Source organism: Ranitomeya variabilis, chromosome 7 (genome assembly GCF_051348905.1).
Source record: "Ranitomeya variabilis isolate aRanVar5 chromosome 7, aRanVar5.hap1, whole genome shotgun sequence".
Lineage (NCBI taxonomy): Eukaryota > Metazoa > Chordata > Amphibia > Anura > Dendrobatidae > Ranitomeya > Ranitomeya variabilis.
Window position 1 is genome coordinate 20,791,101 of NC_135238.1, and position 15,227 is coordinate 20,806,327.

Genomic DNA, 15,227 nt, shown 5'->3' on the forward strand with positions numbered 1-15,227 from the left:
TTTAATGCAATGTCGCGGCGACCAAAAAAAACATAATTCTGGCGTTTCAAAGTTTTTTCTCGCTACGCTGTTTAGCGATCAGGTTAATGCTTTTTTTTATTGATCAGGCGATTCTGAACGCAGCGATACCAAATATGTGTATGTTTGATTTTTTTTAATTTTATTTAGGATGGGGCGAAAGGGGGATGTTTTAAACTTTTATATTTCTTATATTTTTTTCATATTTTTAAAAACATTTTTTTTTTACTTTTGCCATGCTTCAATAGCCTCCATGGGAGGCTAGAAGCTGGCACAACTCGATTGGCTCAGCTACATAGCAGCGATCATCAGATCGCTGCTATGTAGCTGAATTGCAGGTGTGCTGTGAGCGCCGACCACAGGGGGGCGCTCACAGCAGGCCGGCATCAGTAACCATAGAGGTCTCAAGGACCTCTATGGTTACTGTTCTGACACATCGCCGACCCCCGATCATGTGACAGGGGTCGGCGATGAGGTCATTTCCGGCCGCACGGCCGGAAGCGGTAGTTAATTGCCCCTGTCAGCGTTTGACAGCGGCATTTAACAGGTTAATAGCGGCGGGTGAATAGCGATTTCACCCGCCGCTATTGCGCGCACATGTCAGCTGTACAAAACAGCTGACATGTCGCGACTTTTAAGAAATATTTTACCCCCTTTAATTTCAATAAGAGAGATGTAATGCCTCATATCTCCTGCGGGAGTGCTGCAGGGACATTGATCACTTGTCACCGCGATCACAGGAGGTTTCACCCTTTGTTATGCTTCATCCCGGGTGACGTTTGTGACGGTCTTCTTATTATACTTGGTTGTTTTTCTTTTTGATTTTGTGGAAATTCTCCATACCCAGGATATATGTGTTTGTTTTTTTTCATGGGCAGAGTCGCTTTATATTCTTCCTCAGCGGGAGACAATAGAGCAATCACACATAACAACAGTTACATAATTTATCAGAACTCTCGGTAATGGGCACGCGGCTCTCCTTACAGTCTCTCCATTGTTTGTGGATGCCCCCTTCACAAGTCATTATACTTATGCTTCGCATATTGCCTGGGCATGAGAGCAACGCGTTTTGCATGTATAGCAAGGGGAGGTCATGTGTGTCCAGACTCAGCTGTCATCCCTAGAATGTCAGCTGTAATCCCTGTCATACTGCTATGTGGAGACCCTTCTATGATGTCACTAGAGGGTCCCTCTTGATGTCACCAACCTAATTTGCATGCTCATGTTCTGCAGTGTTCGGGCAGATAACATATGGAAAAAAAAAATAAAATAAAGGGACAGTCCATGCCGAATCTCGAGCCATGAGAAAGCAGAGCATGACACCCAAATTCACACTCCTCCCCTTAAGGCCATCTGCTGGGTCTAGAATCAATTTTTAGGGGGAGTGTTCCTTTAAAAATATTTAGTGAAGGTACTTTTGTTCTTTTTTCCGCCTCTACCTTCCTTTACATGTGCAAAAAATATAAATAATGTCTACCGTAATAAGGTGGTATCCAAATGCCGACAAAAAACTCCCCCCCCCCCCTTAATCTGTAACGAAGTGTCATCAGGATCTACAGGATCAGACTACACAAATGGGTTGTTTGCAGTCTGTAACCATGGAGACATATCGATCTGCATAGGGGCTGTAGACACAAAACGGTCGGAGATTTTCAACTTGCAGTCCTGCTTCTTATTTTGGAGGCTCTTCGGTCTTCTTCTTTTGGTGTTGAGTTGACCATAAAAGTCGTCCTCAGTACTATATTTATGCGCGTATGCTAATTGATTTTTATATACAGTATTTATGCTAATTAGGTAGTTCTTAAAGGGGTTTTCTCATCATTTAATCCTTTTGATAGTTTATACCTCCACTTTTTGATCAGTGGGGTCTGCACTGATCCTGAGAATGAAGGTCTGGCCCCTCCGACACTTTTCCATTGAAGATGTGGCTGTGCCAGGTTCTCCTGATCCAGAGCCCCATTCTTGGGATTTCTGGGGGGGGCCAGCAGCAGCGTGATTGTATATAAAAAAACAAAAAGGGGGCACAGCACTACACCAGGACTGGGGGTCCTTCATCCTCAGCATTGGTGGAGTTCTCTTAGGAGGTCCCACCGATCATAACGTGATGGCATATACTTTGTAATATTAGAATCCCCATTTAAAGAGGTATTCCCAGAATTGAAAGCCATCCCAAGTCAATAGGATAAGGGACAACTTCCTGATCTCTGGGGGTCTGCGAATGCACGGCCTCTGCTCCATCCATTGGGACATAGCTCCGCTTCCCATTCCCACCCTCAAGTTCTTGGCCTGTGTTGGGGTGACCATATTTCCGGCAATCACCTGGAGTTGGACTCTACTTTTTCCGGCAGCACCTTCTCTCCACTCCAAAAAGGGGCGCTGTAGAATGCAGTTTTTTGTAATCCAATGTCCCTTTCTCGAGGGGTCGGAACGGCAGCAAACAGTAAGGGGTTAACTTTGGAACAATGGGGGATTTTTATGGAGTACTGAAGATAAGCAATGTCTCCAGGAGCAGGTGAAAAAGATGAATTTATACCTACATATGTGACTTTTTGCCCGGGAAGGGTTAAGGACCGTGGTGCAATTACGAGGTGTCTGCTGAGAGAACTCACCACCCACTCGTAGGGTGGGAGCCCGTGAATCAGCCGCCGAGCCCCCTTCTGTTGGCCGCGGAGCAGACCCCGGAGCCGATATTCCTAACTGCCCAGCCCAGAGCTAGCATCGTGTCAAATTAATGGCTGTGACTTTGACATATCCCAGCCAGGAAAGCCCTCCATTAAAAAAAAAAAAAACCCGAAAGCCCCACAAGTGCCCCTGGCATTCTGCTAAGAGTTTGTCTGTTTTGGCCCCAAATGATGGAATAAGATTAATCTTGAGAAATTTGACATGAGCAAGAAACAACTTATTAGTTTTCTCTTCTCGCTTTTATTACCCGATTTAACAGTCAACACGTTCAGTGTTAACCCCGTCATTACTAGGGGGGGCTTCAATGAACGCATCCAATGGAAAATGTAGTGGAAAAAGTATCTTCCCGCGCTGATTGGCGACTTAAGATGGCGGCACCTGACGGTAACGCATCGGCAACTTTCTATTATAATTGGATCAGAACCATTGACATTGACACGGGGTGCTCAGAAGAGTTGGGCGGTACTGTTAGGGCCCCCATGGCAAGGTAGGCAGCTGCAAATACTTAATATGACCCCACAAAGGATTTTTTTGGACAGAGCCACGACTCTTATTTCCTCCGTCTCTGATGGGTTATCCGGCGCCTCTCGGAGACCCCACATGAGTCTCGCCTCCCATCTCTCAATGCAGTGTTGGATAACCCCTTTAAGGTGGCCATACACAATAGCAAAACATCAGCCAAATTTGGCGGGACCTCCCGGCCTATCTTTATTCAACCTTTACACCAGAGAATCAATGGCTCAGGCATGTTAGAATTCAACATCTCTGATCCTTTTTAAGCTTCTGCCAGAGGAGTCTGGCAGCAGCTTATTCCCCTTTTCTGATTTAAAAGATATGCATATATACCTTGTCGGTCTCGCGTTTGTCACTATCCCCTGTGTTTGTATTATCTGCAGTGGTGAGGCTGGCTCCCTTGCCGGCCAGTGAACTAGCCAGAGTTTAGTGAGGTGACAGCTAGGGATGAGGTACGTGACGGCGGCAGGGGGAAGGACCCGCGTAGGGCGTTAGGGGAGCTTAGGGATAGGCACAGGGTGAGTTAGGTGCCCAATCCCCCATTCCCTACTATTACATCTTTCTATTCCACATTTTCTTGGAGTCCTTCATCCACCATTTTCCCCAACACCCCGGAGAGACCTTTCTGTGGTGGTGATCTGCCACTTCAAGGAAAAAAACACTTTAAAGCCCCACATCGTTCTGATAGTAAGGTTGACCCATGTCTCGAAGAATTCTTTATCTTCTTCCGGGTGGACAATGACCATCTTGAGTTCGCCATCTTTGACGTGCAATGTTCTATTGGCCAATATGTGGCCAATGTTTGGTGTCCCCCAATACAGGGGACCTCAAGGCTTCAGGCATAGTAGCAGCCTGAAAGTCAAGCAAGAAGGTGGCATTTCCCGTCGACCCTTTTTGTCCTATGGTGTGGAGGTCGGCCATTCCTTGCCTGGTTTTCACTTATGTGGATGGAAGACATGCCACCATGTCCCTTTAACAAGTGGTTTTCCATTCTTCATACCTACAGACATCTCCTCTCTCTCTTCTTTTACTAGGTGCTTCTGATCCTCAGCGGTAACCTCAGCTTCTTAAACTGGCTGACCATCGTGCCAAGTATCGCCTGTTTTGATGATGCCAGCCTCAGCTTCCTGTTCAGCGCCAAGGATGGGTCAGCAAAACACCAAGTGTCCAAAATCCAGAGCCAGACGTCAACTGGAGAGCAGCCAACCAGGAGCTATGGTGAGTCGTGCGATGGACCAATGCGTTAATAACGGAGTTATGGGGGGGCCTCTTGTTACCAAAACCATCCAATAGTTTGTGTTTATGCCTTCAAAGATAACAGTGAAAAATAAAAATCTAAAAAATTCCAAGGTCTCATCCAGCCTCACCCAGATTGTAAGATCTGAATGTACAGATCCATTGTCCTGCCTCTTATTTTTAGATCTATTTTTTCTCATATAGCACTCCCTTTGTTCCCTTCACATTCTCAGTTTATAACATTCTGGCTCCCTGCAGTCACCACTAGAGGGAGCTCCTTGCATACAGATTTATACACCCACCACAAGGAGGAGCTCACTACATACAGATTTATACACCCACCACAAGGAGGAGCTCACTACATACAGATTTATACTGCCACCACTAGAGGAAGCTCACCACATACAGATTAATACAGCCACCACTACAGGGAGCTCACCACATACAGATTTATACAGCCACCACAAGGAGGAGCTCACTACATACAGATTTATACAGCCACCACTAGGGGGAGCTCACTACATACAGATTTATACAGCCACCACTAGGAGGAGCTCACTACATACAGATTCATATATCCACCACTATGGGGAGCTCACTGCATACAGATTTATACACCCACCAGTAGTGGTGGTTCACTACATGCAGATTTATACAGCCACCACTAGGGGGAGCTCACCACATACAGATTAATACAGCCACCACTACAGGGAGCTCACCACATACACATTTATACAGCCACCACAAGGAGGAGCTCACTACATACAGATTTATACAGCCACCACTAGGAGGAGCTCACTACATACAGATTCATATATCCACCACTATGGGGAGCTCACTGCATACAGATTTATACACCCACCAGTAGTGGTGGTTCACTACATGCAGATTTATACACCCACCACAAGGAGGAGCTCACTACATACAGATTTATACAGCCACCACTAGAGGAAGCTCACCACATACAGATTAATACAGCCACCACTACAGGGAGCTCACTACATACAGATTTATACAGCCACCACTAGGAGGAGCTCACTACATACAGATTCATATATCCACCACTATGGGGAGCTCACTGCATACAGATTTATACACCCACCAGTAGTGGTGGTTCACTACATGCAGATTTATACAGCCACCACTAGGGGGAGCTCACTACATACAGATTTATACAGCCACCACTAGGGGGAGCTCACTACATACAGATTTATACAGCCACCACTAGGAGGAGCTCACTACATACAGAATTATACAGCCACCACTAGGGGGAGCTCACTACATACAGATTTATACAGTCACCACTAGGGGAGCTCATTACATACAGATTTATACAGCCACCTCTAGGGGGAGCTCACTACATACAGATTTATATAGCCATCATTAGGGGGAGCTCACTACATATAGATTTATACAGCCATCACTAGGGGGAGCTCACTACATACAGATTTATATAGCCATCATTAGGGGGAGCTCACTGCATATAGATTTATACAGCTACCATAGAACTCAATAATAATTCAGAAATCTCCCCCTAGTGGCAGTTGCTGGTATGGAATAGATTTAATAGAACAGGTGTCCCCCTGCATGCAGGACTATAATATTATCCCATCTTTAAAATAGGTCATTCCCACGACCATAAATTCCCCAAAATTAAAGGATAGACCGTCCATGTTATAGTTCTGTAAAATGCGTGGGAGCTGTCCTATCTATCATCCTGAGAAATAGACACCAGCCGGAATGGGAAGATACTTGGGTAATGATGTAATGACCTAAAAAATGGCCGCCATTACAGCCCCCTGGGGCACTGGCACATGAGGGGGATGGACACTTTGGCTAAATAAAATGAAATGTATGGAAGGTGGGTGTATTCCAGGAAGGATAAGACGAGAGTGGGTCAGATTATCAGGTGTAAACCTTAACTGGCGTAAATACTGCCGTACAGTGCTGTCACCAACATACACTGCAAATATCATAAAAGAATGCCATACACTGCAAATATCATAAAAATAATACTGCCCTACAGTGCTGTCACCGCCATACACCGCAAATATAATTTTTATTATATGTAAAAAAAAAAAGACATGCTGCCATACAGTACAAAAATAATAGAAAAAAATACCGCCATGCAGTGGTCACTGTGATATACTGCAAATATAATATAGAAAAAAATACTGCCATGCAGTGCTGTCACCGCAATATACTGCAAATATAATATAGAAAAAAATACCGCCATGCAGTGCTGTCACCGCAATACACTGCAAATATAATATAGAAAAAAATATCGCCATGCAGTGCTGTCACCGCAATACACTGCAAATATAATATAGAAAAAAATATCGCCATGCAGTGCTGTCACCGTGATATAATGCAAATATAATATAAAATAAGAAAATACCACCATATTGTGCAATCACTGGCAAACAGTGCAAATTTTATGTAAAAAAATGAAATACTGCCATACAGCGCAAAAAATAATGTAAAAAAAATACCGCCATGCAGCGCTGTCACCGCCATACAATGGAAATATATGAAAGTAGTACATACCGCCATACTGTGTCTTCACCCCCCTCATACATAGTCATCTAATGCCAGTGTCACACCACACAGGTCCTATTATTCATGAGGTTTCGGGTGAGGGGTGATGTCCCCTTCTGCAGGAGTGGCTGATGACACCCTAAGGCCGTCTCCAGACATTATGTAGGCCTGAAACTTCTCACAGCAGAAAGTTTGTTACAGTGTATCAGCATGACATCAAGTGCACAGAGCTGTCTCCTGTGCTGCTGGTTTGTTGCAATGTGTCAGTGCAGGTGTAATGTATCTTGGTGGTGATGTCCTCCGCAGGGTCCTACATCCGCCAGGTGCTTCACGTCTCTCTGGGCGTCCTCATCGCCTACCTGAGCGTCCCGGTGGTCCTGAACCTGGTGAACTCCCGGCAGGTCATGAACGCCTCCTTCAACCCCCTGCGGATCGTCAACACATACGGAGCCTTCGGCAGGTATCGGCGCCCTACTTCATCTCTCCCATCACTGCTGGCAAAGCGAGGGGGCCGTCACCCAGCTTTCCCAGACCCCCAAACAGTCACTCGTCCTCTATATGCAGCAGTTCAGTATCCGTATCGCCATTCAGGACCTTAGAAAAGCTGGGTGACCACTGCTGGGGAGGGAGATGTAATGGCCGCACCTGCAGCGATCGCCCCCACTCTTCTCCTGCAGTAACCACTAGAGGTGAAGCCAGATATTACATGCCCCCCATTATCACATGTAGGGAGGGCCGGGATTCCAAAGACAGGAGGTCATGAATGGGCTGTAATACCACACACGGCCTGTCGTCAGGGGTGGCGCTATTTTTTATTTATTTTTTATTTTTTAAGCCATGTTTTTCTAATAACAGTTAACCATGATACAAAAAAAAATATTTTGGGGGGTGAAGGTCTGTGCAATACATGCATTTCTCTCTCTCGCACCCCCCATTGCCCATCATGATATTTTGGCCTCCATCGTTTTATAAAACGAAGGACAATCCAGATTTTTTTTTTCCCCAGTATTTTTCTTTTCCATCTGATTCTGGATTTCGTGTTCCTGGCCGCTGTGGAAGGTAAACACATGTCGGGGGGATTTTTTTTTTTTTTGGACGGCGGAGGCCGAGTCTTGCGCGGAGCCCAGAGGACGGAGCGAGAGCGGCGCCAACACAAACAGCTTCTGGCGGAATCCATCCCCATAAAATCATCTCCAGCCCAAAGTAGATGGCGGAAAGCAGCTAATACCCGCAGCGGAGGGGGCCGGAGGGTGGCGGGAGGGCACCGCGCCCAAAACCTACAGGTACGTATATAAGACCGGCCCCCCATAACACACGCAGCGGGGGCGTCATCCCTCCTCCGCGACCATCCATCACCTTCTGCCTGTCATCACAGTCCTTGTCCCAAAGGTATAAATCCTTTTAACCCCTTCCCGAAAAGGACCGTTTTTTATTTTAAAGCGGTAAGAAAAAAAAATCATAAATTTATAAAAAAAAATAAGGTTTTAAAATTAATTATTATTATTAATTTATTTATTATTAATAAAAATTAAGGAATAAAAAATTAATTATTTTATATTTTGATAGACGGGGATTTTATGGACGCGGCAATGCCAGATACGTTATCACTTTATTTTTAAAATAGGAAGAATTAGAACTTTTATATTATTTTTATCTTTTAATATATGTTAAAAAAAAAAAAAAAAAGAATATATAACAAATCTAAAAAATTACCGTATATATGTAATTTATTATTATTATTATTTTATTTTTTTTACACTTTTTTTTTATTGCTTGTTGTATATAGAGAAAATCACGTTCCACAATAATATGAAAATGGCAGCCACAGGGGGGGGGAGACGTCGGCAGACCCCCCGCTGTAGCGACGTCCCATCAGTATTGTATTTGCGGTCACTGACTGCAAGCGGGTGTCTTGAAATAATAAGAAATGAACAGTTGAGAAAAATTAGGAAAAAAAAATGGCTGCTTTCTTCCCAAAATAGCGCCACCCCTGCCCACAGGTTGCACGCGGTATTGCAGCTTAGTCCCGGATGCAGCTGAGAGGCGCTATCTGGAGACAGGGAGGCGCTGTGTTGTTTGGGAAGGTTGTCAGTTGTCAGATTTGGCTGGTATGGAGCGACCTCGCTCGCTAAGTGCTGTAGATGGGGTACGGCTGCCAAGTCTGGGCTCCCCGCGGCTCTCGGGACCCTCCATACACGGCCCCTCTTCCGCTCTCCGGCGCTCGGTTCTGACGACGCCGGCCCCGAGACCCCCGCTAATTTCAGCCGGTAATGAATCCGGGAGCACGCGGGACCTGACAGCCCCGAAGTCGCACAGTAGGAAGCCACTTTTATGACTAATTTGGTGTCCCTGATTTACAAAGTGTTTGTTACCGCCGGGCTGCCAGCCGCGGCCATAACTCACCCGCCACTGCTACATATGAAACGTGCGGCCCCCACAATCTAATAAATTGGGGGAGGGCGCCCCTCAGGTCTGCCGGAATAATTGAGACAGGCTGCTGCCGTGCCGGCGTTAACCCTTCCTGGGATGGCATCACTTTTTACGAACCAGGAGGCTCAGGATGACCACAAGTAGTATAGGCCTCATTTTATCTAAAGCGCCCGGCTTTGAAAGCAACCAATCACAGCGCAGCTTTCATTTAAAAAAAGGAGCTGGTAAAATGAAAGCTGCGCTGTGATTGGTTGCTATGGGTAACAAAGCCAGGCACTTTTGATAAAATGAGGCCTATGATAATTTTGCTCGTCCTGAGCCTCCTGGTTCATTGAGTACACATATAAACTGCTTCGATGTCTTTTCCTGATGTTGGTGATTATGAAACTTGCCAGGAGCCATTGGTAAAAGACATTGAGCCTATAGATGTGTTTGTGATAGAGATTTGTGCTCCTGAACCAGGAGGCTAAGGATGAGCAGATGCCTATTTCATTTTCTGACACTACAGAGGATAAATATTAGGAGACTACATGTGATTGGAGCCGCATTGTCTTATAAAAAGTGTAAACCCTTGTTGTAGATCTGTAGTCATGAACCAGGTAGCTCAGGATGAACTTCGGTATAAATCTCCTCCGGATCAGTACTGTATAGTTTACAACAGAGCCACCAGATATCGGTCACCTGTAGCCTTGATGGAAGCTGCTCAGCCAACTTACATCCTTATAGATCTGAACTGGTGAACCAGGAGGCTCAGGATGAACATAATCAGGAAGTTCAGTCCTTTTTTTCTTGTTGTATTGTTCCCCCAGTGTCACCAAGGAGCGGACGGAGGTGATCATCCAGGGGACGTCCAGTCTGGATCCCAACGACCCCAAATCTGTATGGGAGGAATACGAGTTTAACTGCAAGCCGGGAAATGTAACCCGCCGCCCCTGCGTCATATCCCCCTATCACTACCGCCTGGACTGGCTCATGTGGTTCGCCGCTTTCCAGGTAAGAAGCCCGATGTCCGTCCTGTCACTGCGGGAGAACGAGCGAGAATGTGAGCGACTGGGAGAAAGGGCAAAATGTCGTGTACAAGACGCCCACCTGATGAAGACGGGACTTCCGCTGAAACGCGTTGTGGCTAAACTTCATCTTGTGTCAGAGTTTCTTCTCAGCGCTCCTGTGACCGACGTCTACCATTGAACCTTGTGTACAAGACGGGGTCTGAGCATCTCCAAACCGTGGGGTGTTCCCGGAACATGGCAGGTCTTGTGGGGTGTTCCCGGTATACGGCAGGTCTTGTGGGGTATTCCCGGTATACGGCAGGTCTTGTGGGGTATTCCCGGTATACGGCAGGTCTTGTGGGGTATTCCCGGTATACAGCAGGTCTTGTGGGGTATTCCCGGTATACGGCAGGTCTTGTGGGGTGTTCCCGGTATACGGCAGGTCTTGTGGGGTATTCCCGGTATACGGCAGGTCTTGTGGGGTGTTCCTGGTATACGGCAGGTCTTGTGGGGTGTTCCCGGTATACGGCAGGTCTTGTGGGGTATTCCCGGTATACGGCAGGTCTTGTGAGGTGTTCCCGGTATACGGCAGGTCTTGTGAGGTGTTCCCGGTATACGGCAGGTCTTGTGGGGTGTTCCCGGTATACGGCAGGTCTTGTGGGGTATTCCCGGTATATGGCAGGTCTTGTGGGGTGTTCCCGGTATACGGCAGGTCTTGTGGGGTATTCCCGGTATACGGCAGGTCTTGTGGGGTGTCCTCGGTATATGGCAGGTCTTGTGGGGTGTTCCCGGTATACGGCAGGTCTTGTGAGGTGTTCCCGGTATACGGCAGGTCTTGTGAGGTGTTCCCGGTATACGGCAGGTCTTGTGGGGTGTTCCCGGTATACGGCAGGTCTTGTGGGGTATTCCCGGTATATGGCAGGTCTTGTGGGGTGTCCTCGGTATATGGCAGGTCTTGTGGGGTGTTCCCGGTATACGGCAGGTCTTGTGGGGTATTCCCGGTATACGGCAGGTCTTGTGAGGTGTTCCCGGTATACGGCAGGTCTTGTGAGGTGTTCCCGGTATACGGCAGGTCTTGTGAGGTGTTCCCGGTATACGGCAGGTCTTGTGGGGTGTTCCCGGTATACGGCAGGTCTTGTGGGGGTGTTCGCGGTATACGGCAGGTCTTGTGGGGTGTTCCCGGTATATGGCAGGTCTTGTGGGGTGTTCCCGGTATACGGCAGGTCTTGTGGGGTGTTCCCGGTATACGGCAGGTCTTGTGGGGGGTCCCCGGTATACGGCAGGTCTTGTGGGGTGTTCCCGGTATACGGCAGGTCTTGTGGGGTGTCCCCGGTATACGGCAGGTCTTGTGGGGTGTTCCCGGTATATGGCAGGTCTTGTGGGGGGTCCCCGGTATACGGCAGGTCTTGTGGGGTGTTCCCGGTATACGGCAGGTCTTGTGGGGTGTCCCCGATATACGGCACGTCCTGTGGGGTGTTCCCGGTATACGGCAGGTCTTGTGGGGTGTTCCCGGTATACGGCAGGTCTTGTGGGGTGTCCCCGGTATACGGCAGGTCCTGTGGGGTGTTCCCGGTATACGGCAGGTCTTGTGGGGTGTCCCCGGTATATGGCAGGTCTTGTGGGGTGTTCCCGGTATACGGCAGGTCTTGTGGGGTGTCCCCGGTTTACGGCGGTTCTTGTGGGGTGTTCCTGGTATCCGGCAGGTCTTGTGGGGTGTTCCCGGTATACGGCAGGTCTTGTGGGGTGTCCCCGGTATATGGCGGTTCTTGTGGGGTGTTCCCGGTATACGGCAGGTCTTGTGGGGTGTCCCCGGTATATGGCAGGTCTTGTGGGGTGTCCCCGGTATACGGCGGTTCTTGTGGGGTGTCCCCGGTATACAGCAGGGCTTGTGGGGGTCCCAGCTATGGTGTGTTGTGCCATTGTGCAGATTAGGCTGAGAATGTGAAAGTGAAGGTCGGGGATAGTTGTTCAGCGTCCATGTGTCTCCCCCTCTTGAGGTCGGACCGCCGCCAATCAAAATGTGAGTGCATCCTAACGACATGCCCTTAGTTTATGAGGTGGGAATGCCCCTTTAATATGATGATGACTGTGCAGCCCTTGGACATTATACAAACCTGCAGTCCTGATTCACTGTATAACCCCTGGTGACAATGCACAGATACATACACAGACATATTTAAAGGGGCATGGCAATTTTTTTTTATTTAGGGTCAATAGGCTTCTAACCTTTAAAGAAAGTATTGTGGATTTGTATTTGCTTTGCAGGAGTGTCGCCGTTTTAAAGGGGATGTCCAGAATTAGAAAAACATGACTGCATGAAATGCACTATTACTTCCTATTGTCGGAAAACCTTTAAATTTAAAAGGGTCTGTTCACTTTTGACAAAACACACCGATCACAAGGTGCCTCTACATTTGGATTCTCGAGGATCAACTTTGATCTGTGATGGAACCTGGCAGCAGGTGTGGAGTTTTCCTACAGCACCACCGCAGGCGACAGGGAGTATTACATGGTGATTATAGAAATTAATGGGTCGTCCGTCTACAGACTGGGGGTCTTTTTTGGTAAAGTTTAGTGACAACCAAAAAATAGGTGCCGATTTATCTCCCACATGGGTTGTCGGGGGTTTCTTAGATAGTGTCTCACTGGTTGCTGTATCGGCAGCCTTATAATTGATTGCCATCCAGCTTTCCCAGGGGCAGATAATTAGGAGTTTTAAAGGGGAAATGCGCTTTATAAAATTTTTTAGATGAGTGCAGTAATATTTGGGGAAGGGGTTAAATAAAAGCAATTTAACAGGCCGCCTTCTGCCAAGTCGCTCCTCTTTATTATGCAGGGCAGGGTCCAGTAATAACAGCGCGTTTCGAGTTTACAGTGGAAAAGTCAGCGGGCGACTGGCACCCCGGGGAGGCAGACATTCTGGGGGGGTGGGAGAGGGGCATTAGATTAATGGTGGTGGGTACGGCCGGGCGTGTGGAAGAGAAATATTTAGGCAAAGCTACTTGTTTATGCAGCGGCCGCATGGTCACTGTGCCAGTCACTGGTTGGCACCGGCGCAGCAATGGTGCCAACACGGAGAATGTGTAAATGGTCTGTTATGTGTAAGCGGCAAGGGAAGGAAAACAAGGACAGAAGGGTCCAAAGAGAGGAGGGATGAATCAGACCCCGTCCTCTTAAGGGCACAGTAGCAGCAGCCCTGTAGCCCACGGTCACGGTTTCCATAGCTTTGTATGGAATGTCACTCCTGACAACCCCCATGGGATTTGGAATGGCAGCCATATTGGTTGTCACCCAGGTTTTCAAGATCCCTGCTTGCTGTTAAGTTACTGAAAACATTATTAAATACCCCCAGAGGGGGTAACAAGCCCTCAGTTTCCATTCACCGAGGGCAAGCACAGGTGGAAAGTCATGAAAACTTTTGTATTAGAAAGTTGCAGAACTTTTTGGACCCCCCTTTATGAAAGTGGGGCTTGTATGGACATCATGGAGGTAAATCCCCCCCACTTAGCCCCAGCAGCTCTTGCAGCGATGGCCCCCGGAGGTTGAGTGCCGCCGCCGGCTGCTGCAGATCCAGGCCTGACGGTCGCGCACGGGGCTGGGATTGCCGCTGCCAGTCAGGAACGTGCGCTCTGAACAATGCAGCAGTGTTCCCCGTCTCGCCTTCTGCCAGTCTAATTCACACCTCACATCCTGACACAAGCCAGCAGGATCCGACTGCGCCCGCACCGCACCGCCCCGCCGCTCAGGAGGAGCCCTGCACTGATCGCGCGGGGATTTATACAATGATGGCGTCCGTCTGCCGGACCGGAAAATAAGTATTTGATACACTGACGATTTTGTAAGTTTTCTCACCTACAAAAAATGAATTTTATCATGGGTACACTTCACCTGTGAGAGACAGAATCTAAAAAGAAAATCACATTGTAGGATTTTTACATAATTAATTTGCATTTTATTGCATGAAATAAGTATTTGATCCCCGATCAGCAAGAATTCTGTCTCTCACAGACCTGTTATTTTTTCTGTAAGAAGCCTCCTACTCTGCACTCATTACCTGTATTAACTGCACCTGTATAAAAACACCTGTCCACACACTGAATCACACTCCAACCCCTCCACCATGGCCAAGACCAAAGAGCTGTCTAAGAACACCAGGGACAAAATTGTAGACCTGCACAAGGCTGGGATGAGCCACAGGACAATAGGCAAGCAGCTTGGTGAGAAGGCAACAACTGTTGACACAATTATTAGAAAATGGAAGAAGCACAAGACGAGTGTGAATCTTTCTCGGTCTGGGGCTCCATGCAAGATCTCAAAGTGTGGGGTAAGGATGATTCTGAGGAAGGTCAGGAATCAGCCCAGAACTACACGGGAAGACCTGGTCATTGACCTGAAGAGAGCTGCGACCACAGTCTCAAACATTACAGTTAGTAGTACATTACGCCGTCTTGGATTATAATTCTGCAGAGCACACAAGGCCCCCCTGCTCACGCCAGCACATGTACAGGTCTGTATGAAGTTGTCCAATGACCATCTGGATGATCCAGAGGAGGCAATGGAGAAGGTTATGTGCTCAGGTGAGACCAAAATAGAACTTTTTGATATCAACTCCACTCGTCGTGTTTGGAGGAAGAAGAAGGATGAGTACAAGCCCAAGAACACCATCCCAACTGTGAAGCATGGTGGGGGAAACATCATACTTTGAGGGTGCTTTTCTGCAAAGGGGAAAGTACGTCTGCACCATATTGAAGGGAGGATGGATGGGGTCATGTATCATGAGATGTTGGCCAACAACCTTCTTCCCTCAGTAAGAGCATTGAA

General features: G+C 47.6%; 1 protein-coding gene across 2 annotated transcripts in view; it reads left to right on the forward strand.

The window, feature by feature from the left end:
• LMF1 (lipase maturation factor 1) overlaps window positions 1-15,227 on the forward strand; it is a 180,077-nt gene that overhangs the window by 149,925 nt on the left and 14,925 nt on the right. For both annotated transcript variants that reach the window (XM_077274410.1, XM_077274409.1), the window contains 3 exons: window positions 4,248-4,431; window positions 7,294-7,447; window positions 10,227-10,410. In XM_077274410.1, the coding sequence (XP_077130525.1) occupies window positions 4,248-4,431; window positions 7,294-7,447; window positions 10,227-10,410 (522 nt within the window). The remainder of the gene's footprint in view (window positions 1-4,247; window positions 4,432-7,293; window positions 7,448-10,226; window positions 10,411-15,227) is intronic.